The following is a 25,000-nucleotide window of genomic DNA, read 5'->3' on the forward strand; positions in this document are numbered from 1 at the left end:
CATAAGATGCAGGGGTTTTGGAGAATATTTGTTGTGCATTTTGTTGTAGAGAATTCACGCCAGTATTAGCTAGCAACTTACTGTGTCTGGTGGGGGGTTCATATATTTTGTACAGTGCTGCAGAGTTGGATGGTGAGACGGGCATTGCATGACGTGCAATCTTGTGTCGTTCTTATCAGGTACATTGTTAAAGATATTATATTGTAATTGTATTATTTTGTAACTGCCCAGTGAACAAGCACCAAACCAGCGTGCGTGAGTGCAGAGTTGGACACAATTGCATGACAGTGCAATCTTGTGTCGTTCTTATCAGAATAAAGCTACATGATTAGTGCTACATATTGGAGTTCCGTGTCGATGACTGATGTACACAACGCCAGAAGAGTACTCTACACGCCCACTGGTTCTCTGATTGTACTTTACAAGACAGTCTAGAATGCACCCACTGATTCTCTGATTGTACGTTACAAGACAGTCTGGAACGCGCCCACTGGTTCTCTGATTGTACGTTACAAGACAGTCTGGAACGCGCCCACTGACTCTCTGATTGTTCGTTACAAGACAGTCTGGAACGCGCCCACTGGTTCTCTGATTGTACGTTACAAGACGGTCCTTCCTCAGCTGGCTGTAATTGGCACGTCTAGCATGATGACTGAACCAAATGTGCAATCAGGGCAGCTGCTTCTCTCTCTCTCTCTCTCTGTGTGTGTGTGTATGTGTGTGTGTGTATGTGTGTGTGTGTGTGTGTGTTGCTCAGGGAGCCTGGTGACTGGTTGTGTGAGGTCAGGTCTGAACCCAGTGTTTCTGTTCTTAGTCAGGCCTGTGTGTTCCTGTGGATCAGAACAAGACTGGACCCAGAGACAACATTTAGCTGTTTTACAGCTCATTTCCTGAGTTATGCCTTGTGCTATCTGAGTGACTCCAATATTATAACAAAATCAAAGGGGGCCCCATGACACGACATTTGGGGATTTGTTTTCTTTCTTTCTTCTTTCTCCTTGACACTCTAGTTTTTATTTTGTTGGTTGTTTGTTCTCAATATGTTATAATATTTATATATTGAAATATGTATATATGCATATGTTTATATATGTATATATGTATATATGTATATGTTTATATATGTATGTATGTATATATGCATATGTTTATATATGTATATATGTATATATGTATATGTTTATATATGTATGTATATATGTATATATGCATATGTTTATATATGTATATATGTATATATGTATATGTGTATATATGTATGTATATATGTATATGTTTATATATGTATGTATGTATGTATATATGTATATATGCATATGTTTATATATATATATATGTATGTATATATGTATATATGTATATATGTTATTATATTTACATATTGATATATGTATATGTATATATTTATATATGTATATATATGTATGTATATATGTATATATGTATATATGTTCATATATTTACATATTGGTATATGTATATGTATATATGTATATATGTATTATTTATATATTGATATATGTATATATGCATATGTTTATATATGTATATATATACACATGTATATATTTACATATGTATACATTTGTATATGTATATATGTGTATATATTTATATATGTATATATTTATATATGTATATATTTATATGTGTATATATTTATATATGTATATATTTTTGTATATATTTGTGTGTATATTTATATGTACATATTTATATATGCATATTTTTACATGTATATATACATATGTTTATATGTGTGTATATTTATATATGTATATAGTTATATAGTAATATATGTATATATTTATATAGTTATATATGTATATATGTATATAGTTATATATGTATATATGTATATAGTAATATATGTATATATTTATATAGTTATATATGTATATATTTATATAGTTGTATATGAAATATATGTATATAGTTATATATGTATATAGTTATATATGTATATAGTTATATATGTATATATTTATATAGTTGTATATGAAATATATGTATATAGTTATATATGTATATATGTATATAGTTATATATGTATATATGTATATAGTGTATATATGTATATATTTATATAGTTGTATATGAAATATATGTATATAGTTATATATGTATATATGTATATAGTTATATAGTTATATATGTATATATTTATATAGTTGTATATGAAATATATGTATATAGTTATATATGTATATATTTATATATGTATATATTTATATAGTTGTATATGAAATATATGTATATAGTTATATAGTTATATATGTATATATTTATATAGTTGTATATGAAATATATGTATATAGTTATATATGTATATAGTTATATATGTATATAGTTATATATGTATATATTTATATAGTTGTATATGAAATATATGTATATATGTATATATTTATATAGTTGTATATATAATATATGTATATATGTATATATTTATATAGTTGTATATGAAATATATGTATATAGTTATATATTTATATATAGCTCCATTATCTTGTTTACCTCAGATCTGGTTTAGATGTTTCAGTTGAAATTATTTTACCATCTCAGAAATTATGTTCTAAAAAAATACATGCAAGTATAATGTTATTAGGAGGGTTAAAAAATAATAAATGTTGACAACTTGTAACGACGGGGGGGGGCATGTACATAACTATAGATAGATCCGAGAGTTTGAGTGATGAAAGTTGAACAGAGGATCATGAGATCTCTGCATAGGAAACACTCAGACCAAGTTACTGTTAGTAAACCGTTATAAATGGATCGTGCAGAATAGCAAGGCTTATGTGCGTGATTGACTTGTCATTTCAATAGGCCTAGGCTTCTGAATACAATCTGGGTTGATGATTGTAATTCAACTTTGCCATGGTTTGCTTAGCTAGATGCAGGTTGTTTATCGCCTCTGATAGGTCTATATCTAATTTCCGATAGCCTACAGTAGCCTAGAAAAGATGTCGGATGGATGTAAACTGAACTAGTTAGCAGCCTGTTTACTTCAAATTAACAGACTAATTTATTCAAACAACACTTCACTCTAATGCATTCTAACAACATCCGACTGACTGTTTCCTTCACTCTAATGCATTCTACCAACATCCGACTGACTGTTTCCTTCACTCTAATGCATTCTAACAACATCCGACTGACTGTTTCCTTCACTCTAATGCATTCTAACAACATCTGACTGACTGTTTCCTTCACTCTAATGCATTCTAACAACAGCCGATTGGGAATTGGATAGCGCTGTAACCATGACCACAATTGCTACCAATCCAACTAACTAAACATGGCCATTAATATTTACATAATAACACAAGACTACAACAACAATACACTGAAATTATAGGCTATTTATTAAATGCGTTTGCACAAATGGATTTGCAATCACTCCAGTGATAGTCATTCCAGCATATTCATTGTATCAAATGGTAGGCTACAGTTGCCCACAATGGCATCGAAATGATTAGGTTGCTTGATGGCCAACACATGCAAATACATAATTCTCAACATTTAATGTTAGTTGCGTTGTGAACTTTTCACCATAACAGAACTCTAAGGGAGTTCAATCACATCCATTTAAAATGTTTCGCGCGCAATGCATTCTAACAACATCTGACTGAGCTGTTTCGCTTCAAAACATTCTAACAACGACTGATACGCTTCCACAAACAATGCAGTCCACGTTAGAATGACTAAAAAACCCACCCTAATGCATTCTAACATCCGAGTGCGCTTGCAGTCTTTAAACGGTTTGCCCAGTGAGTTTGGCACCATTATTTCTTGACGAACATCATTCTAGCAACATTCATATTATTTATGGAGAAAAGGGTCATTGTTGCTAAAGGAGCTGTGTAACTTATTGTTCTAAAGGAGTGTGTCCTTCACTCTTATTGTTCCTAAAGGATGTGTGTAGCTTACATTGTTCCTAAAGGATGTGACTAACTTTTGTTCACTCTAATGCATGTGTAACAACATTGTTCCTAAAGGACTGTGTAGCTTCACATTGTTCCCAAAGCCGATTGGGAATTATTGTTCCTAAAGGAGTGTGACTTACATTGTTCCTAATCCAACTAACTAAACATTGTTCCTAAATATTTACATTGTAACAAAGACTGTGTAACTTACATTGTTCCTAAAGGATTTATTAAATTATTGTTCCTAAAAGTGTGTAGCTTGATGTATAACTTATTGTTCCTAAAGTGATGTGTATTCCAGCATATTGTTCCTCAAATGGTAGTGTGTAACTTATTGTTCCTAAAGGCATCGTGATTATCTTATTGTTCCTAAAGGATGCAAATACATGACATTGTTCCTAATGTTAGTGTGTAACTTTTGTTCCTAAAGGAGTGTGTTAACTTATTGTTCCTAAAGGAGTGTGTAGCGCTTATTGTTCCTAAAGGAGTGTGTAACTTAAATTGTTCTAAAGGAGTGTGTAACTTATTGTTCCAAACAAAGTCCACGTTAGTATGCATTGTTCATAAAACCCAGCTTACGTTGTTCAAGAGTGTGTAACTTATAGTTCCTAAAGGAGCTTGCAGTCTTTACATTGTTCTAAAGTGAGTTTGGTAACTTATAGTTCCTACATCAGTGTGTAACTTCATTGTTTAATGGAGAAAAGGGTCATTGTTCCTAAAGGAGTGTGTAACTTATTGTTCCTAAAGGAGTGTGTAACTCATTGTTCCTAAAGGAGTGTGTGTAACTTACATTGTTCCTAAAGGAGTGTGTGTAACTTACATTGTTCCTAAAGGAGTGTGTAGCTTACATTGTTCCTAAAGGAGTGTGTAACTTACATTGTTCCTAAAGGAGTGTGTAACTTATTGTTCCTAAAGGAGTGTGTAACTTACATTGTTCCTAAAGGAGTGTGTGTAGCTTACATTGTTCCTAAAGGAGTGTGTAACTGACATTGTTCCTAAAGGAGTGTGTAACTTATTGTTCCTAAAGGAGTGTGTGTAGCTTACATTGTTCCTAAAGGAGTGTGTAGCTTACATTGTTCCTAAAGGAGTGTGTGTAACTTATTGTTCCTAAAGGAGTGTGTAACTTACATTGTTCCTAAAGGAGTGTGTAACTTACATTGTTCCTAAAGGAGTGTGTAACTTACATTGTTCCTAAAGGAGTGTGTAACTTACATTGTTCCTAAAGGAGTGTGCTCTGATGGGATCCTCTGCGGCCAAAGAGCAGCTGCTGAGGATGATGAAGACCAGGATGAGATTGCAGAAGATGTGGTGGTGGATCAGGAAGTGACAACCCCGACGGATACTGAAGAAGAAACAAACAAACAATAACAATAATTATAATTTGAAGACCTTGATAAGAAACCTTACAGTTCCTAAACGTGTGTTAGCTCCCAAAGATAATGCCTAGGCTTTAGCTCAGTTAGCACAGTTCCTAAACAGAAGAGCTGGGATCAAACCTAATTGTCTAAATATTACTTTTTTATATTTAAATAAGCTTCGGAAAAGGAAAACAAGTCTCTGCTCACTATTCGTCAGATGCACATTTATTTTAGTAGTGTAACTCATTGTTAATAAAGTATTACTATAGTATAATAGTATTGTTCCTCTGGTATAATAGTAGTAGTCCTCATAGTTATAATAGTAGTATTACTATAGTATAAAAGTGTTCCTCTAGTATGTAGTATTATTACTATTGTTCCTAAAGTAGTGTGTCTGATGGTATCCTAATAGTATAAGAGTAGCTGCTGAGGATATGAAGACCAGGATGAGATTGCAGAAGATGTGGTGGTGGATAGTATAATAGTATCAGTATAATAGTGACAAGTGTTACTATACGGATACTGAAGAAGAAACAAACAAACAATAACAATAATTATAATTTGAAGACCTTGATAAGAAACCTTACCGAAGACCTGAAGACGTGTGTTAGCTCCCAAAGATAATGCCTAGGCTTTAGCTCAGTGGGCTAGCACAGTCTCAACTTAAACAGAAGAGCTGGGATCAAACCTAATTGTCTAAATATTACTTTTTTATATTTAAATAAGCTTCGGAAAAGGAAAACAAGTCTCTGCTCACTATTCGTCAGATGCACATTTATTTTAGTAGTCGTACTCTAGTATAATAGTAGTATTACTATAGTATAATAGTAGTAGTCCTCTAGTATTGTAGTAGTATTACTATAGTATAAAAGTAGTAGTCCTCTAGTATAATAGTAGTATTACTATAGTATATTAGTAGTCCTCTAGTATAATAGTAGTATTACTATAGTATAATAGTAGTAGTCCTCTAGTATAATAGTAGTATTACTATAGTATAATAGTAGTAGCCCACTAGTATAATAGTAGTATTACTATAGTATAATAGTAGTATTACTATAGTATAATAGTAGTAGTCCTCTAGTATAATAGTAGTATTACTCTAGTATAATAGTAGTAGTCCTCTAGTATAATAGTAGTAGTCCTCTAGTATAATAGTAGTATTACTATAGTATAATAGTAGTAGTCCTCTAGTATAATAGAAGTATTACTATAGTATAATAGTAGTAGTCCTCTATAATTGTAGTATTACAATAGTACAATAGTAGTAGACCTCTAGTATAATATTAGTAGTCCTCTTAGTATAATAATAGTATTACTATAGTATTACTATTGTATAATAGTAGTAGTCCTCTAGTATAATATTAGTAATCCTCTAGTATAATAGTAGTATTACTATAGTATCACTATAGTATAATAGTAGTAGTCCTCTAGTATAAACAATAACCTCAATAAATAGTCGATTAGTTTAGTGTTTGTACGAAACTCACGGGTTGGTCTTGCTGAGACAGAAGAAGGCGCTACCCTCTGGGATTGGTGTAACCTTCTCCTTGGGAGGGAGGATGTCTGCTACGTTCAGCTGGATGCCTACTGCCGCCTCTGAGAGAGAGAAACACAAAGTCTGTCTGACAAACAGCCACCTGATATCATCCAGTGTTTCCTAAACCTCTTCACCAGAACCTCCAGCCACATATTTTACGTGTTACAGTACTTACAGTCCAAGCTCACCTGATTCATCTGATACAACTGATTCACCTGATTCAACTGATTCACCTGATTCACATGATCACCTGATTCAACTGATTCACCTGGACACCTGATTCATCTGATACAACTGATTCAACTGATTCACCCGATTCAACTGATTCACCTGATTCAACTGATTCACCTGATTCACCTGGACACCTGATTCATCTGTACAACTAATTCAACTAAGCCCTTTCATTTGTTACTTTCAACTGATTCACCTGCAGACACCATGAAATGCTTACTTTCAGCCCTTTCCCATTGCTTACGATTCACCTTTCACAATGCAGAGTTAAAAAGCTGGTCAGGAGGTTCAACTCTGAGGAGAAGGTTGGACTGGCTTGAGGTTCTGAGGAGAAGTTTGGACTGGCTAAGAAAGTGCTGGACTGGCTGGGGGTTCTGAGGAGAAGGTTGGACTGGCTGGGGGTTCTGAGGAGAAGTTTGTTACTTGGCTCAACGGCCAAATACAACAGGTGCAGACTTTCCCATGAATTGCTTACTGGCTAGGGGGTTCCCATCAATGCAGAGTTGGAAAAGCTGGGGTTCTGAGGAGAAGGTTGGACTGGCTGGGGGTTCTGAGGAGAAGTGTTGGACTGGCTGGGGTTCTGAGGAGAAGTTTGGACTGGCTGGGGGTTCTGAGGAGAAGTGTTGCACTGGCTGGGGGTTCTGGGGGTTCTGAGGAGAAGGTTGGACTGCCTGGGGGTTCTGAGGAGAAGGTTGGACTGGCTGGGGGTTCTGAGGAGAAGGTTGGACTGGCTGGGGTTCTGAGGAGAAGGTTGGACTGGCTGGGGGTTCTGAGGAGAAGGTTGGACTGGCTGGGGTTCTGAGGAGAAGGTTGGACTGGCTGGGGGTTCTGAGGAGAAGGTTGGACTGGCTGGGGGTTCTGAGGAGAAGGTTGGACTGGCTGGGGGTTCTGAGGAGAAGGTTGGACTGGCTGGGGGTTCTGAGGAGAGGTTGGACTGGCTGGGGGTTCTGAGGAGAAGTTTGGACTGCCTGGGGGTTCTGAGGAGAAGGTTGGACTGGCTGGGGGTTCTGAGGAGAAGGTTGGACTGGCTGGGGGTTCTGAGGAGAAGGTTGGACTGGCTGGGGGTTCTGAGGAGAAGGTTGGACTGGCTGGGGGTTCTGAGGAGAAGGTTGGACTGTCTGGGGGTTCTGAGGAGAAGGTTGGACTGGCTGGGGGTTCTGAGGAGAAGGTTGGACTGGCTGGGGGTTCTGAGGAGAAGGTTGGACTGGCTGGGGGTTCTGAGGAGAAGGTTGGACTGGCTGGGGGTTCTGAGGAGAGGGTTGAGGAAACACTGATCTGAGGAACATTCAGTTTGATCTAAATGACTGAGTCACTGGGTCGGGGTGTTACGAGTGTGACTGGCGTAATCACACTGTGTCTCTCTATTTAACTCTATTTCCATCCATCTTAAAAAATACTGATGCCCTTCCCGAATGATTACGTTGAATCAACGAACTGGTTGATTCAACGTAATTTATCAATGTATTGTGACATGGAATCTCCTTGGAAAATACATTATATTTGCAAAAATGTATCAACGTAAAATGTGGTTAATTCACATCTCAATCAAAAGTTAAAGAATCGGACTCAATCAAATCAAACTATATTTAAAGTGCATCTAAAGTTTTATTTAATTTGATTTAGTCCTAATTCTTCAACTTTTGATTGAGATGTGAATTAACCACATTTTACGCTTTTTGTTTGAGATGAAGACGTTAATCCAATAATATCAATAATACATTTTTTGGGGCACATTTCGATGTTACTGCAGCTATAAATGTCTTCTGTAATCACAGAAAGTGTGCATGTTTAAGATAGCATGCAAAGGTTACAGGTCTGTGGAGATCTTCAGCATTACTATAACAATCTGAAGAATTTCCAACAGCATTAATCACTTGCACCATGTACTTTTAATGTAATCTCATCTGTAAATCCAGGTCATTTGGTTTTGCTATTAGATGAAGCACAGTGATAACACATCAAATTGTTGTATAAATACAAAATATCTGACATTGTATTCCCATTTGAATGTTGTTGTGATTTTAGATGGTTGAAAGCATATTGATAGACCTGGAAAATGGCTGCCGTTTTACGCGCTACAATTTTTTTTGTTGCTATTTATTTTTTTAAATTATTATTATTTTTTTGTATTTTATTTTGTACATAATGTTGCTGCTACCGTCTCCTATGACCAAAAAGAGCTTCTGGATATCAGAACAAAGAACTTATCTTGAACTGGATGAAGAGTTTTTTTTCTTTAATGAGTGCAACTCAAAGTGTTTACTGTTTCCCCGACAACAGGGCCAAATCCCCGTCATTTGCGTGAAGAGGTCGGGGTGCCTTGTGAGAATTCGTCAGCTAGTGGGGTAAACCACTGTCAAGGAGGTGTGTAAACAAAACTCCTTAAAAAAATTGGGCAAGATAAGAAGTTGGGTTATGGGGGCGACAAAATACTGGTACCTACATATAAAACCTTTTTGCTTGGTACCTGGTACCTACATACAGTACATATCCCAACCAGAAGCCATGGATAACAGGCAACATCCGCACCAAGCTAAAGGCTAGAGCTGCAATCAGTTGTATTTTGACAAGGTAGGTGTGGTATACAGAAGATAGCCCTATTTGGTAAAAGACCAAGTCCATATTATGGCAAGAACAGCTCAAATAAGCAAAGAGAAATGACAGTCTATCATTACTTTAAGACATGATGGTCAGTCAATCCAGATAAGTTCAAGTACTTTTAAAGTTTCTTCAAGTGCAGTTGCAAAAACCATCAAGTGCTATGATGAAACTGGCTCTCATGAGGATCGCCACAGGAAAGGAAGACCGAGAGTTACCTCTGCTGCAGAGGATAAGTTCATTAAAGTTAATTGCACCCCAGATTGCAGCCCAAATAAATGCTTCACAGAGTAAGAGACACATCTCAACATCAACTGTTCAGAGGAGACTGCGTGAATCAGGCCTTCATGGTTGAATTTCTACAAAGAAACGACTACTAAAGGACACCAATAATAAGAAGAGACTTGCTTGGGCCAAGAAACATGAGCAATGGACATTAGACATGTGGAAATCTGTCCTTTGGTCTGATGAGTCCAAATTTACAATTTTTGGTTCCAACCTCCGTGTCCTTGTGAGACGGGGTGTAGGTGAACGGATGATCTCTGCATGTGTAATTCCCACAATGAAGCATGGAGGAGGAGGAGGTGTGATGGTGTGGATTTGCTTTGCTGGTGACACTGCCTGTGATTTATTTAGAATTCAAGGCACACTTAACCAGCATGGCTATCAAGACATTCTGTAGTGATACGCCATCCCATCTGGTTTGCTCTTAGTGGGACTATCATTTGTTTTTCAACAGGACCAAAACACACCTCCAGGCTGTGTAAGGGCTATTTGACCAAGGAAAGTGATGGAGTGCTGCATCAGATGACCTGGCCTTCACAATCACCCGACCTCAACCCATTTGAGACGGTTTGGGCTGAGTTGGACCACAGGGTGAAGCAAAAGCAGCCAACAAGTGCTCAGCATATGTGGGAACTCCTTCAAGACTGTTGGAAAAACATTCCTCATGCAGCTGGTTGAGAGAATGCCAAAAGTTTGCAAAGCTGTCATCAAGGCAAAGGGTGGCTACTTTGAAGAATCTAAAATATATTTTGATTTGTTTAACACTTTTTTGGTTACTACATGATTCCATATGTGCTATTTCACAGTTTTGATGTCTTCACTATTATTCTTCAACGTAGAAAATGAAAAAGAATAAAGAAAAACTCTTGAATGAGTAGGTGTGTCCAAACTTTTTACTGGTACTGAATATACTAGGTGGTGTCAGAGGAAGACCCCCAAAAAATGTCAAAGACTCCAGTCACCCTGTCAGTCATAGACTGTTCTCTCTGCTACCTCACAGAAAGCGGTACTGGAGCGCCAAGCAATGACACATTTAGAATCCCGCAGAACATTTAGAATGATACGGAACATTTAGAGCCCTGTGGAACATTTAGAACACTAGAGGACATTTAGAACACTGCAGAACATTTAGAACCCTATGGAACATTTAGAATACGAAGGAACATTTACAACCCTACAGAACATTTTGAACCCTACAGAACATTTAGAATACTGCAGAACATTTAGAATACTGCAGAACATTTAGAATACTACAGAACATTTAGAACTCTCTGGACAATGGCATTCCATTTAATCTGCAGTTCCACTCCTAGACCCAGAGGGTATAGAGTCAGTGAGCGTAATAACAGATACCTTAGCCACACCCCAAGCGGTTCCTTATTAACATATTTGAACCCCAAGCCATAAGACTGCAGAACAATTAATCAAATGGCCACCCGGACTATTTACATTCATCCCCTTTGTTTTTACTCCGCTTCGACTCTGTGTTTATTATCTATGCATAGTCACTTTACCCCTCCCTACATGTACAAATGACCTCAATTACCTCGACTAAGCTGTACCCCCGTATATTGACTCGGTATCGGTACCCCCTGTATATAGCCTCATTATTGTTATTTTATTGTGTATCTTTTTATTACATTTTTACTTCAGTTTATTCAGTAAATATTTTCTTACGTCTATTTCTTGAATTGCATTGTTGGTTAAGGGCTTGTAAGTAAAAGCATTTCACCTGTTGTATTCGGTACATGTTTCAAATCAAATCGAGATTTAATTGTCATTGGGAATTCAACAAACGTCTGGCTGTCTTTTTGAGTTGGGTGAATAAAGGTTGAAATGTCATTGATCAAGGTCTCTACCAAATATCATCACAATGTCCACGTTGAAACGACGTGGTGAGCTCAGTGGGCTGTGTGACACCAAAAGCCCTTCTGCAGTCCTGGGGTTACAGAGGAGAATTCTGGAATAGCCTTAAACTCTCAGGAAAAAGGGTTTCAAAGGGGTTCTTCGACTGTCCCTATAGGCAAAACTGTTTTAGTTCCAGTTAGAACCCTTTTGGATTCCAGGTAGAACCCTTTTGGTTCCAGGTAGAACCCTTTTGGTTCCAGTTAGAACCCTTTTGGGTTCCAGGTAGAACCCTTTTAGTTCCAGTTAGAACCCTTTTGGGTTCCAGGTAGAACCCTTTTGGGTTCCATGTAGCACCCTTTACACAGAGGGTTCTCCCTGGAACCCAAAATGGTTCTCATACACGGACAGCCAAAGAACCATTTTGGGTTCCTTTTTGCCCCAGAAAGTGTACAGTATATGCTAGGATAAACAGACTAGGGTCAACAGCATTACTTCCATCCCGCTTCTTGCCCCCGAACCCGGGCTTGAACCAGGGACCAGCTGAACACATCAACAACTGTCCACCACCGAGCATCGTTAACTGTCACTTCACAAAGATCACGGTCTTTACAGAGCAATGGAAACAACTATTACAAAGTCTCGTAGTGGGTAACATCACAGACTGAATGCCACTAGCGCGCACCGCTAACTAGCTAGTCGATGTGGTTGGATTGATGAACAGACTTGGATCAAATGCATATTTTATGAGGTGTGCTTGATTAATTAACCTTGTCGAGTTTAGACTGTTAGGACCACTGGTTCCACACTGTCTGAACAAATAAACCAAGCGCACACAAATATTGAAAGTATTTCAAATATGCATTTGACCCTGGCCTGAAGGACTTATCCTCACCTACTACTGCATGCTCCTCACCTCCTTCTGTTGCATGCTCCTCACCTTTTGTTTTGACAGGGATCACGTACAATTAAAACATAAAATCTCACAAGAAATGTGATGCATTGCACTAGATTTATGCATTATACTAGATTAACTATTTCAGGGCTCTCAAACCCTGTTCCTGGAGAGCTACCTACCTGTAGGTTTTAACTCCAACCCTGTTCCTGGAGAGCTACTGTCCTCTAGGTTTTAACTCCAACCCTGTTCCTGGAGAGCTACCTTCCTGTAGGTTTTAACTCCAACCCTGTTCCTGGAGAGCTACCTTCCTGTAGGTTTTAATTCCAACCCTTTCCTGTAGAGCTACTGTCCTCTAGGTTTTAACTCCAACCCTGTTCCTGGAGAGCTACCTTCCTGTAGGTTTTAATTCCAACCCTTTTCCTGTAGAGCTGCCTTCCTGTAGGGTTTAACTCCAACCCTGTTCCTGGAGAGATACCTTCCTATAGGTTTTAATTCCAACCCTGTTCCTGGAGAGCTACCCTCCTGTAGGTTTTAACTCCAACCCTGTTCCTGGAGAGCTACCCTCCTGTAGGTTTTAACTCCAACCCTGTTCCTGGAGAGCTACCTTCCTGTAGGATTTAATTCCAACCCTGTTCCTGGAGAGCTACTGTCCTCTAGGTTTTAATTCCAACCCTGTTCCTGGAGAGCTACTGTCCTCTAGGTTTTAACTCCAACCCTGTTCCTGGAGAGCTACTGTCCTCTAGGTTTTAACTCCAACCCTGTTCCTGGAGAGCTACTGTCCTCTAGGTTTTTATCTCCAACCCTGTTCCTGGAGAGCTACTGTCCTGTAGGTTTTAATTCCAACCCTGTTCCTGGAGAGCTACTGTCCTCTAGGTTTTAACTCCAACCCTGTTCCTGGAGAGCTACTGTCCTGTAGGTTTTAACTCCAACCCTGTTCCTGGAGAGCTACTGTCCTCTAGGTTTTAACTCCAACCCTGTTCCTGGAGAGCTACTGTCCTCTAGGTTTTAACTCCAACCCTGTTCCTGGAGAGCTACTGTCCTCTAGGTTTTTATCTCCAACCCTGTTCCTGGAGAGCTACTGTCCTGTAGGTTTTAATTCCAACCCTTTTCCTGTAGAGCTACTGTCCTCTAGGTTTTAACTCCAACCCTGTTCCTGGAGAGCTACCTTCCTGTAGGTTTTAATTCCAACCCTTTTCCTGTAGAGCTACCGTCCTGTAGGTTTTAACTCCAACCCTGTTCCTGGAGAGATACCTTCCTGTAGGTTTTCACTCCAACCCTGTTCCTGGAGAGCTACCTTCCTGTAGGTTTTAATTCCAACCCTGTTCCTGGAGAGCTACCCTCCTGTAGGTTTTAACTCCAACCCTGTTCCTGGAGAGCTACTGTCCTCTAGGTTTTCATTCCAACCCTGTTCATGGAGAGCTACTGTCCTCTAGGTTTGAACTCCAACCCTGTTCCTGGAGAGCTACTGTCCTCTAGGTTTTAACTCCAACCCTGTTCCTGGAGAGCTACTGTCCTCTAGGTTTTAACTCCAACCCTGTTCCTGGAGAGCTACTGTCCTCTAGGTTTTAATTCCAACCCTGTTCCTGGAGAGCTACTGTCCTCTAGGTTTTATCTCCAACCCTGTTCCTGGAGAGCTACTGTCCTCTATGGTTTCATTCCAACCCTGTTCCTGGAGAGCTACCTTCCTGTAGGATTTAATTCCAACCCTACCCTTATTTAGTAAATTACAAACAAGCAAAAGTGAATACTGACACTGGAGGCTTACAGGTGGTGATAAAACTGAAGGCGGCACACCTGACGGCGGCTTCTTGTAAAACAATTTATAGAGGGTAGAATTAAAACCTCCAGGAGGGTAGCTCTTCAGGAACAGGGTTGGAATTAAAACCTCCAGGAGGGTAGCTCTTCAGGAACAGGGTTGGAGTTAAAACCTCCAGGAGGGTAGCTCTTCAGGAACAGGGATGGAGTTAAAACCTCCAGAAGGGTAGCTCTTCAGGAACAGGGTTGGAGTTAAAACATCCAGGAGGGTAGCACTTCAGGAACAGGGTTGGAGAGAAAACCTCCAGGAGGGTAGCTCTTCAGGAACAGGGATGGAGTTAAAACCTCCAGGAGGGTAGCTCTTTAGGAACAGGGTTGGAGTTAAAACCTCCAGGAGGGTAGCTCTTCAGGAACAGGGATGGAGAGAAAACCTCCAGGAGGGTAGCTCTTCAGGAACAGGGATGGAGAGAAAACCTCCAGGAGGGTAGCTCTTCAGGAACAGGGTTGGAGTTAAAACCTCCAGGAGGGTAGCTCTTCAGGAACAGGGTTGGAGTTAAAACCTCCAGGAGGGTAGCTCTTCAGGAACAGCGATGGAGAGAAAACCTCCAGGAGGGTAGATCTTCAGGAACAGGGATGGAGAGAAAACCTCCAGGAGGGTAGCTCTTCAGGAACAGGGTTGGAGTTAAAACCTCCAGGAGGGTAGCTCTTCAGGAACAGAGTTGGAGTTAAAACCTCCAGGAGGGTAGCTCTTCAGGAACAGGGTTGGAGAGAAAACCTCCAGGAGGGTAGCTCTTCAGGAACAGGGTTGGAGTTAAAACCTCCAGGAGGGTAGCTCTTCAGGAACAGGGTTGGAGTTAAAACCTCCAGGAGGGTAGCTTATCAGGAACAGGGTTGGAGTTAAAACCTCTAGGAGGGTAGCTCTTCGGGAACAGGGTTGGAGTTAAAACCTCCAGGAGGGTAGCTCTTCAGGAACAGGGTTGGAGTTAAAACCTCCAGGAGGGTAGCTCTTCAGGAACAGGGTTGGAGTTAAAACCTCCAGGAGGGTAGCTCTTCAGGAACAGGGATGGAGTTAAAACCTCCAGGAGGGTAGCTCTTCAGGAACAGATTGGAGAGAAAACCTCCAGGAGGGTAGCTCTTCAGGAACAGGGTTGGAGAGAAACCTCCAGGAGGGTAGCTCTTCAGGAACAGGGTTGGAGTTAAAACCTCCAGGAGGGTAGCTCTTCAGGAACAGGGATGGAGTTAAAACCTCCAGGAGGGTAGCTCTTCAGGAACAGGGATGGAGAGAAAACCTCCAGGAGGGTAGCTCTTCAGGAACAGGGATGAGAGAAAACCTCCAGGAGGGTAGCTCTTCAGGAACAGGGATGGAGAGAAAACCTCCAGGAGGGTAGCTCTTCAGGAACAGGGATGGAGTTAAAACCTCCAGGAGGGTAGCTCTTCAGGAACAGGGATGGAGAGAAAACCTCCAGGAGGGTAGCTCTTCAGGAACAGGGATGGAGTTAAAACCTCCAGGAGGGTAGCTCTTCAGGAACAGATTGAGAGAAAACCTCCAGGAGGGTAGCTCTTCAGGAACAGGGTTGAGAGAAAACCTCCAGGAGGGTAGCTCTTCAGGAACAGGGTTGGAGTTAAAACCTCCAGGAGGGTAGCTCTTCAGGAACAGGGATGGAGTTAAAACCTCCAGGAGGGTAGCTCTTCAGGAACAGGGATGGAGAGAAAACCTCCAGGAGGGTAGCTCTTCAGGAACAGGGATGGAGAGAAAACCTCCAGGAGGGTAGCTCTTCAGGAACAGGGATGGAGAGAAAACCTCCAGGAGGGTAGCTCTTCAGGAACAGGGATGGAGTTAAAACCTCCAGGAGGGTAGCTCTTCAGGAACAGGGATGGAGAGAAAACCTCCAGGAGGGTAGCTCTTCAGGAACAGGGATGGAGTTAAAACCTCCAGGAGGGTAGCTCTTCAGGAACAGGGTTGGAGTTAAAACCTCCAGGAGGGTAGCTCTTCAGGAACAGGGATGGAGTTAAAACCTCCAGGAGGGTAGCTCTTCAGGAACAGGGATGGAGTTAAAACCTCCAGGAGGGTAGCTCTTCAGGAACAGGGATGGAGAAAACCTCCAGGAGGGTAGCTCTTCAGGAACAGGGTTGGAGTTAAAACCTCCAGGAGGGTAGCTCTTCAGGAACAGGGTTGGAGTTAAAACCTCCAGGAGGGTAGCTCTTCAGGAACAGGGATGGAGTTAAAACCTCCAGGAGGGTAGCTCTTCAGGAACAGGGTTGGAGTTAAAACCTCCAGGAGGGTAGCTCTTCAGGAACAGGGTTGGAATTAAAACCTCCAGGAGGGTAGCTCTTCAGGAACAGGGTTGGAGTTAAAACCTCCAGGAGGGTAGCTCTTCAGGAACAGGGATGGAGTTAAAACCTCCAGAAGGGTAGCTCTTCAGGAACAGGGTTGGAGTTAAAACATCCAGGAGGGTAGCACTTCAGGAACAGGGTTGAGAGAAAACCTCCAGGAGGGTAGCTCTTCAGGAACAGGGATGGAGTTAAAACCTCCAGGAGGGTAGCTCTTCAGGAACAGGGTTGGAGTTAAAACCTCCAGGAGGGTAGCTCTTCAGGAACAGCGATGGAGAGAAAACCTCCAGGAGGGTAGATCTTCAGGAACAGGGATGGAGAGAAAACCTCCAGGAGGGTAGCTCTTCAGGAACAGGGATGGAGTTAAAACCTCCAGGAGGGTAGCTCTTTAGGAACAGGGTTGGAGTTAAAACTTCCAGGAGGGTAGCTCTTCAGGAACAGGGATGGAGAGAAAACCTCCAGGAGGGTAGCTCTTCAGGAACAGGGATGGAGAGAAAACCTCCAGGAGGGTAGCTCTTCAGGAACAGGGTTGGAGTTAAAACCTCCAGGAGGGTAGCTCTTCAGGAACAGGGTTGGAGTTAAAACCTCCAGGAGGGTAGCTCTTCAGGAACAGGGTTGGAGAGAAAACCTCCAGGAGGGTAGCTCTTCAGGAACAGGGTTGGAGTTAAAACCTCCAGGAGGGTAGCTCTTCAGGAACAGGGTTGGAGTTAAAACCTCCAGGAGGGTAGCTCTTCAGGAACAGGGTTGGAGTTAAAACCTCCAGGAGGGTAGCTCTTCGGGAACAGGGTTGGAGTTAAAACCTCCAGGAGGGTAGCTCTTCAGGAACAGGGTTGGAGTTAAAACCTCCAGGAGGGTAGCTCTTCAGGAACAGGGTTGGAGTTAAAACCTCCAGGAGGGTAGCTCTTCAGGAACAGGGATGGAGTTAAAACCTCCAGGAGGGTAGCTCTTCAGGAACAGATTGAGAGAAAACCTCCAGGAGGGTAGCTCTTCAGGAACAGGGTTGGAGAGAAAACCTCCAGGAGGGTAGCTCTTCAGGAACAGGGTTGGAGTTAAAACCTCCAGGAGGGTAGCTCTTCAGGAACAGGGATGGAGTTAAAACCTCCAGGAGGGTAGCTCTTCAGGAACAGGGATGGAGAGAAAACCTCCAGGAGGGTAGCTCTTCAGGAACAGGGATGGAGAGAAAACCTCCAGGAGGGTAGCTCTTCAGGAACAGGGATGGAGAGAAAACCTCCAGGAGGGTAGCTCTTCAGGAACAGGGATGGAGTTAAAACCTCCAGGAGGGTAGCTCTTCAGGAACAGGGATGGAGAGAAAACCTCCAGGAGGGTAGCTCTTCAGGAACAGGGATGGAGTTAAAACCTCCAGGAGGGTAGCTCTTCAGGAACAGGGATGGAGTTAAAACCTCCAGGAGGGTAGCTCTTCAGGAACAGGGTTGGAGTTAAAACCTCCAGGAGGGTAGCTCTTCAGGAACAGGGATGGAGTTAAAACCTCCAGGAGGGTAGCTCTTCAGGAACAGGGATGGAGAGAAAACCTCCAGGAGGGTAGCTCTTCAGGAACAGGGATGGAGTTAAAACCTCCAGGAGGGTAGCTCTTCAGGAACAGGGATGGAGTTAAAACCTCCAGGAGGGTAGCTCTTCAGGAACAGGGATGGAGTTAAAACCTCCAGGAGGGTAGCTCTTCAGGAACAGGGATGGAGTTAAAACCTCCAGGAGGGTAGCTCTTCAGGAACAGGGATGGAGTTAAAACCTCCAGGAGGGTAGCTCTTCAGGAACAGGGTTGGAGAGAAAACCTCCAGGAGGGTAGCTCTCCAGGAACAGGGATGGAGAGAAAACCTCCAGGAGGGTAGCTCTCCAGGAACAGGGATGGAGAGAAAACCTCCAGGAGGGTAGCTCTTCAGGAACAGGGTTGGAGAGAAAACCTCCAGGAGGGTAGCTCTTCAGGAACAGGGTTGGAGAGAAAACCTCCAGGAGGGTAGCTCTTCAGGAACAGGGATGGAGTGAAAACCTCCAGGAGGGTAGCTCTTCAGGAACAGGGTTGGAGTTAAAACCTCCAGGAGGGTAGCTCTTCAGGAACAGGGATGGAGTTAAAACCTCCAGGAGGGTAGCTCTTCAGGAACAGGGATGGAGTTAAAACCTCCAGGAGGGTAGCTCTTCAGGAACAGGGATGGAGTTAAAACCTCCAGGAGGGTAGCTCTTCAGGAACAGGGTTGGAGTTAAAACCTCCAGGAGGGTAGCTCTTCAGGAACAGGGATGGAGTTAAAACCTCCAGGAGGGTAGCTCTTCAGGAACAGGGATGGAGTTAAAACCTCCAGGAGGGTAGCTCTTCAGGAACAGGGATGGAGTTAAAACCTCCAGGAGGGTAGCTCTTCAGGAACAGGGTTGGAGAGAAAACCTCCAGGAGGGTAGCTCTTCAGGAACAGGGATGGAGAGAAAACCTCCAGGAGGGTAGCTCTTCAGGAACAGGGATGGAGAGAAAACCTCCAGGAGGGTAGCTCTACAGGAACAGGGTTGGAGAGAAAACCTCCAGGAGGGTAGCTCTTCAGGAACAGGGATGGAGAGAAAACCTCCAGGAGGGTAGCTCTTCAGGAACAGGGTTGGAATTAAAACCTCCAGGAGGGTAGCTCTCCAGGAACAGGGTTGGAGTTAAAACCTCCAGGAGGGTAGCTCTTCAGGAACAGGGATGGAGTTAAAACCTCCAGGAGGGTAGCTCTTCAGGAACAGGGTTGGAGTTAAAACCTCCAGGAGGGTAGCTCTTCAGGAACAGGGTTGGAGTTAAAATCTCCAGGAGGGTAGCTCTTCAGGAACAGGGATGGAGTTAAAACATCCAGGAGGGTAGCTCTTCAGGAACAGGGTTGGAGAGAAAACCTCCAGGAGGGTAGCTCTTCAGGAACAGGGTTGGAGAAAAAACCTCCAGGAGGGTAGCTCTTCAGGAACAGGGATGGAGTTAAAACCTCCAGGAGGGTAGCTCTTCAGGAACAGGGTTGGAGAGAAAACCTCCAGGAGGGTAGCTCTTCAGGAACAGGGATGGAGATAAAACCTCCAGGATGGTAGCTCTTCAGGAACAGGGATGGAGAGAAAACCTCCAGGAGGGTAGCTCTACAGGAACAGGGTTGGAGAGAAAACCTCCAGGAGGGTAGCTCTTCAGGAATAGGGATGGAGAGAAAACCTCCAGGAGGGTAGCTCTTCAGGAACAGGGATGGAGAGCAAACCTCCAGGAGGGTAGCTCTTCAGGAACAGGGTTGGAGTTAAAACCTCCAGGAGGGTAGCTCTTCAGGAACAGGGATGGAGTTAAAACCTCCAGGAGGGTAGCTCTTCAGGAACAGGGTTGGAGTTAAAACCTCCAGGAGGGTAGCTCTTCAGGAACAGGGTTGGAGTTAAAACCTCCAGGAGGGTAGCTCTTCAGGAACAGGGATGGAGTTAAAACCTCCAGGAGGGTAGCTCTTCAGGAACAGGGATGGAGTTAAAACCTCCAGGAGGGTAGCTCTTCAGGAACAGGGATGGAGTTAAAACCTCCAGGAGGGTAGCTCTTCAGGAACAGGGTTGGAGAAAACCTCCAGGAGGGTAGCTCTTCAGGAACAGGGATGGAGAGAAAACCTCCAGGAGGGTAGCTCTTCAGGAACAGGGATGGAGAGAAAACCTCCAGGAGGGTAGCTCTACAGGAACAGGGTTGAGAGAAAACCTCCAGGAGGGTAGCTCTTCAGGAACAGGGATGGAGAAAACCTCCAGGAGGGTAGCTCTTCAGGAACAGGGTTGGAGTTAAAACCTCCAGGAGGGTAGCTCTTCAGGAACAGGGTTGGAGTTAAAACCTCCAGGAGGGTAGCTCTTCAGGAACAGGGATGGAGTTAAAACCTCCAGGAGGGTAGCTCTTCAGGAACAGGGTTGGAGTTAAAACCTCCAGGAGGGTAGCTCTTCAGGAACAGGGTTGGAGTTAAAACCTCCAGGAGGGTAGCTCTTCAGGAACAGGGATGGAGTTAAAACCTCCAGGAGGGTAGCTCTTCAGGAACAGGGTTGGAGAGAAAACCTCCAGGAGGGTAGCTCTTCAGGAACAGGGTTGGAGATAAAACCTCCAGGAGGGTAGCTCTTCAGGAACAGGGATGGAGTTAAAACCTCCAGGAGGGTAGCTCTTCAGGAACAGGGATGGAGTTAAAACCTCCAGGAGGGTAGCTCTTCAGAAACAGGGTTGGAGTTAAAACCTCCAGGAGGGTAGCTCTCCAGGAACAGGGATGGAGAGAAAACCTCCAGGAGGGTAGCTCTTCAGGAACAGGGTTGGAGTTAAAACCTCCAGGAGGGTAGCTCTTCAGGAACAGGGATGGAGTTAAAACCTCCAGGAGGGTAGCTCTTCAGGAACAGGGTTGGAGTTAAAACCTCCAGGAGGGTAGCTCTTCAGGAACAGGGTTGGAGTTAAAACCTCCAGGAGGGTAGCTCTTCAGGAACAGGGTTGGAGAGAAAACCTCCAGGAGGGTAGCTCTTCAGGAACAGGGATGGAGTTAAAACCTCCAGGAGGGTAGCTCTTCAGGAACAGGGTTGGAGAGAAAACCTCCAGGAGGGTAGCTCTCCAGGAACAGGGTTGGAGTTAAAACCTCCAGGAGGGTAGCTCTTCAGGAACAGGGTTGGAATTAAAACCTCCAGGAGGGTAGCTCTCCAGGAACAGGGTTGGAGTTAAAACCTCCAGGAGGGTAGCTCTTCAGGAACAGGGTTGAGAGAAAACCTCCAGGAGGGTAGCTCTTCAGGAACAGGGATGGAGTTAAAACCTCCAGGAGGGTAGCTCTACAGGAACAGGGTTGGAGAGAAAACCTCCAGGAGGGTAGCTCTTCAGGAACAGGGATGGAGAGAAAACCTCCAGGAGGGTAGCTCTTCAGGAACAGGGTTGGAATTAAAACCTCCAGGAGGGTAGCTCTCCAGGAACAGGGTTGGAGTTAAAACCTCCAGGAGGGTAGCTCTTCAGGAACAGGGTTGGAGAGCCCTGTACGAGATGTATGCATTACACTAGATTAAGACAAATAGCTCATTTACATCTCCTGTCCCTGGCCATGTGAGTAATACGATAATGTAGCTTATAGACATTTCAAAGACACACAACGGACATTTCAAAGACACACAACGGACATTTCAAAGACACACAACAGACATTTCAAAGACACAGGACCGCATAACATTTATAAAATCATAAAATACCAAAGAGCTACTGTACCAAAGTGGTCAGATATTGCACATATTCGGGTACTGCTATTTATAAGAACATGATAGTATAATATAGTATAATATATAATAGTACTGATATTGCAAGCTCCTCCTCACCTTCTGTCTGTTCAGGCTCCTCCTCTTCCTCATACTCAGTCTCATCATCAACGTCAATCTGAGAAAAAGAGTAGATCAAGTACATTCAGTATGAAACAACTACACCACCACCACCACCACCATCAACACCACCAACTACACCACCACCACCATCAACACCACCAACTACAACACCATCAACAACTACACCATCAACACCACCAACACCACCAACAACGACAACAACGACACCACCAACAACAACGACAACAACACCACCAACAACCAACTACAACACCACCAACAACGACAACAACGACACCAACAACTACAACACCACCAACAACGACACCAACAACTACAACACCACCATCAACAACACCAACAACAACGACACCAACAACTACAACACCTCCAACGACACCACCATCAACAACAACACCACCAACAACAACACCAACAACAACACCAACAACTACACCAACACCATCATCAACGACACCACCACCAACTACACCACCAACAACAACACCACCAACAACAACCTCACCAACCTCACCATCAACAACAACACCACCAACAACAACACCACCAACAACAACACCACCAACAACTACACCACCAACAACTACACCACCAACAACAACACCACCAACAACTACACCAACAACAACACCACCAACAACTACACCACAAACAACACCACCAACAACTACACCACAACAAACAACTACACCACCAACAACACCACCACCAACAACACCACCAACAACACCACCACCAACAACTACACCACCAACACCACCAACAACAACACCACCAACAACACCACCACCAACAACCACACCACCAACAACTACACCACCAACAACAACACCACCAACAACAACACCACCAACAACACCACCAACAACAACACCACCAACAACAACACCAACAACACCAACAACGACAACAACACCACCAACAACACCACCAACTACACCACCAACAACACCACCACCAACAACTACACCACCAACAACGACAACAACAACAACGACAACAACAACTACACCACCAACAACTACACCACCAACAACAACACCACCAACAACACCACCAACACCACCAACAACACCAACAACACCAACAACACCACCACCAACAACGACAACAACACCACCAACAACACCACCACCAACAACTACACCACCAACAACGACAACAACAACAACGACAACAACAACTACACCACCAACAACTACACCACCAACAACAACACCACCAACACCACCAACAACACCACCAACACCACCAACAACACCAACAACACCACCACCAACAACCAACTACAACACCACCAACAACGACAACAACGACACCAACGACTACAACACCACCAACAACGACACCAACAACTACAACACCACCAACAACTACACCAACAACAACGACACCAACAACTACAACACCACCAACTACACCACCATCAACAACAACACCACCAACTACACCACCAACAACAACACCACCATCAACAACAACACCACCATCAACAACAACACCACCAACAACACCACCAACAACTACACCACCAACAACTACACCACCAACAACACCACCACCACCAACAACACCAACACCACCAACAACGACACCACCAACAACAACACCACCAACAACAACACCACCAACAACAACACCAACAACAACACCACCAACAACAACACCAACAACAACACCACCAACAACAACACCACCACCAACAACACCACCAACAACAACACCACCAACATCAACACCACCAACAACCAACAACTACATCAACAACAACACCACCAACAACTACATCAACAACTACAACACCACCAACAACTACACCACCAACAACACCACCAACAACTACACCACCAACAACACCACCAACAACACCACCAACAACACCACCAACAACACCACCACCAACAACTACACCACCAACACCACCAACAACAACACCACCAACAACACCACCAACACCATCAACAACAACACCACCAACAACTACACCACCAACAACAACACCACCAACAACAACACCACCAACAACACCACCAACAACACCACCAACAACTACACCACCAACAATGACAACAACACCAACAACACCACCAACAACTACACCACCAACAACACCACCACCAACAACAACACCACCAACAACAACAACAACAACAACGACAACAACAACTACACCACCAACAACTACACCACCAACAACAACACCACCAACAACACCACCAACACCACCAACAACTACACCACCAACAACAACACCACCAACAAGAACAACACCAACAACTACACCAACAACAACAATACCACCAACAACTACACCACCAACAACAACACCACCAACAACTACACCACCAACAACAACACCAACAACTACACCATCAACAACAACACCACCAACAACAACACCAACAACAACACCAACAACTACACCAACAACAACACCAACAACAACAACACCACCAACAACTACACCACCAACAACAACACCACCAACAACTACACCACCAACAACTACACCACCAACAACAACACCACCAACAACAACACCACCAACAACAACACCACCAACAACTACACCAACAACACCACCAACACCACCAACAACTACACCACCAACAACACCACCAACACCACCAACAACAACACCACCAACAACAACACCACCAACAACAACACCACCAACAACTACACCAACAACACCACCAACACCACCAACAACTACACCACCAACAACACCACCAACACCACCAACAACAACACCACCAACAACAACAACACCAACAACAACACCACCAACAACACCACCAACAACACCACCAACAACTACACCAACAACAACAACACCACCAACAACACCACCAACAACAACACCACCAACACCACCAACAACACCACCAACAACTACACCACCAACAACAAC

At 43.1% G+C, this 25,000-nt stretch overlaps 1 protein-coding gene and 1 long non-coding RNA gene across 2 annotated transcripts in view; one reads left to right on the forward strand and one right to left on the reverse strand.

The window, feature by feature from the left end:
* The window catches only part of cacna1fb (calcium channel, voltage-dependent, L type, alpha 1F subunit), a 245,620-nt gene that overhangs the window by 92,422 nt on the left and 128,198 nt on the right, over positions 1-25,000 (reverse strand). Inside the window, exons 19-21 of the mRNA XM_052484435.1 lie at positions 22,063-22,120; positions 6,775-6,883; positions 5,142-5,271 (exon numbers count right to left, since the gene is read on the reverse strand). Coding sequence (XP_052340395.1) covers positions 5,142-5,271; positions 6,775-6,883; positions 22,063-22,120 — 297 coding nt within the window. The remainder of the gene's footprint in view (positions 1-5,141; positions 5,272-6,774; positions 6,884-22,062; positions 22,121-25,000) is intronic.
* On the forward strand, positions 7,876-8,247 carry LOC127913096 (uncharacterized). Its single transcript, XR_008084689.1, has 3 exons — positions 7,876-7,954; positions 8,044-8,163; positions 8,194-8,247. It is a non-coding gene; the product is annotated as an uncharacterized LOC127913096 (long non-coding RNA).

This window comes from Oncorhynchus keta, chromosome 28, assembly GCF_023373465.1.
Source record: "Oncorhynchus keta strain PuntledgeMale-10-30-2019 chromosome 28, Oket_V2, whole genome shotgun sequence".
Lineage (NCBI taxonomy): Eukaryota > Metazoa > Chordata > Actinopteri > Salmoniformes > Salmonidae > Oncorhynchus > Oncorhynchus keta.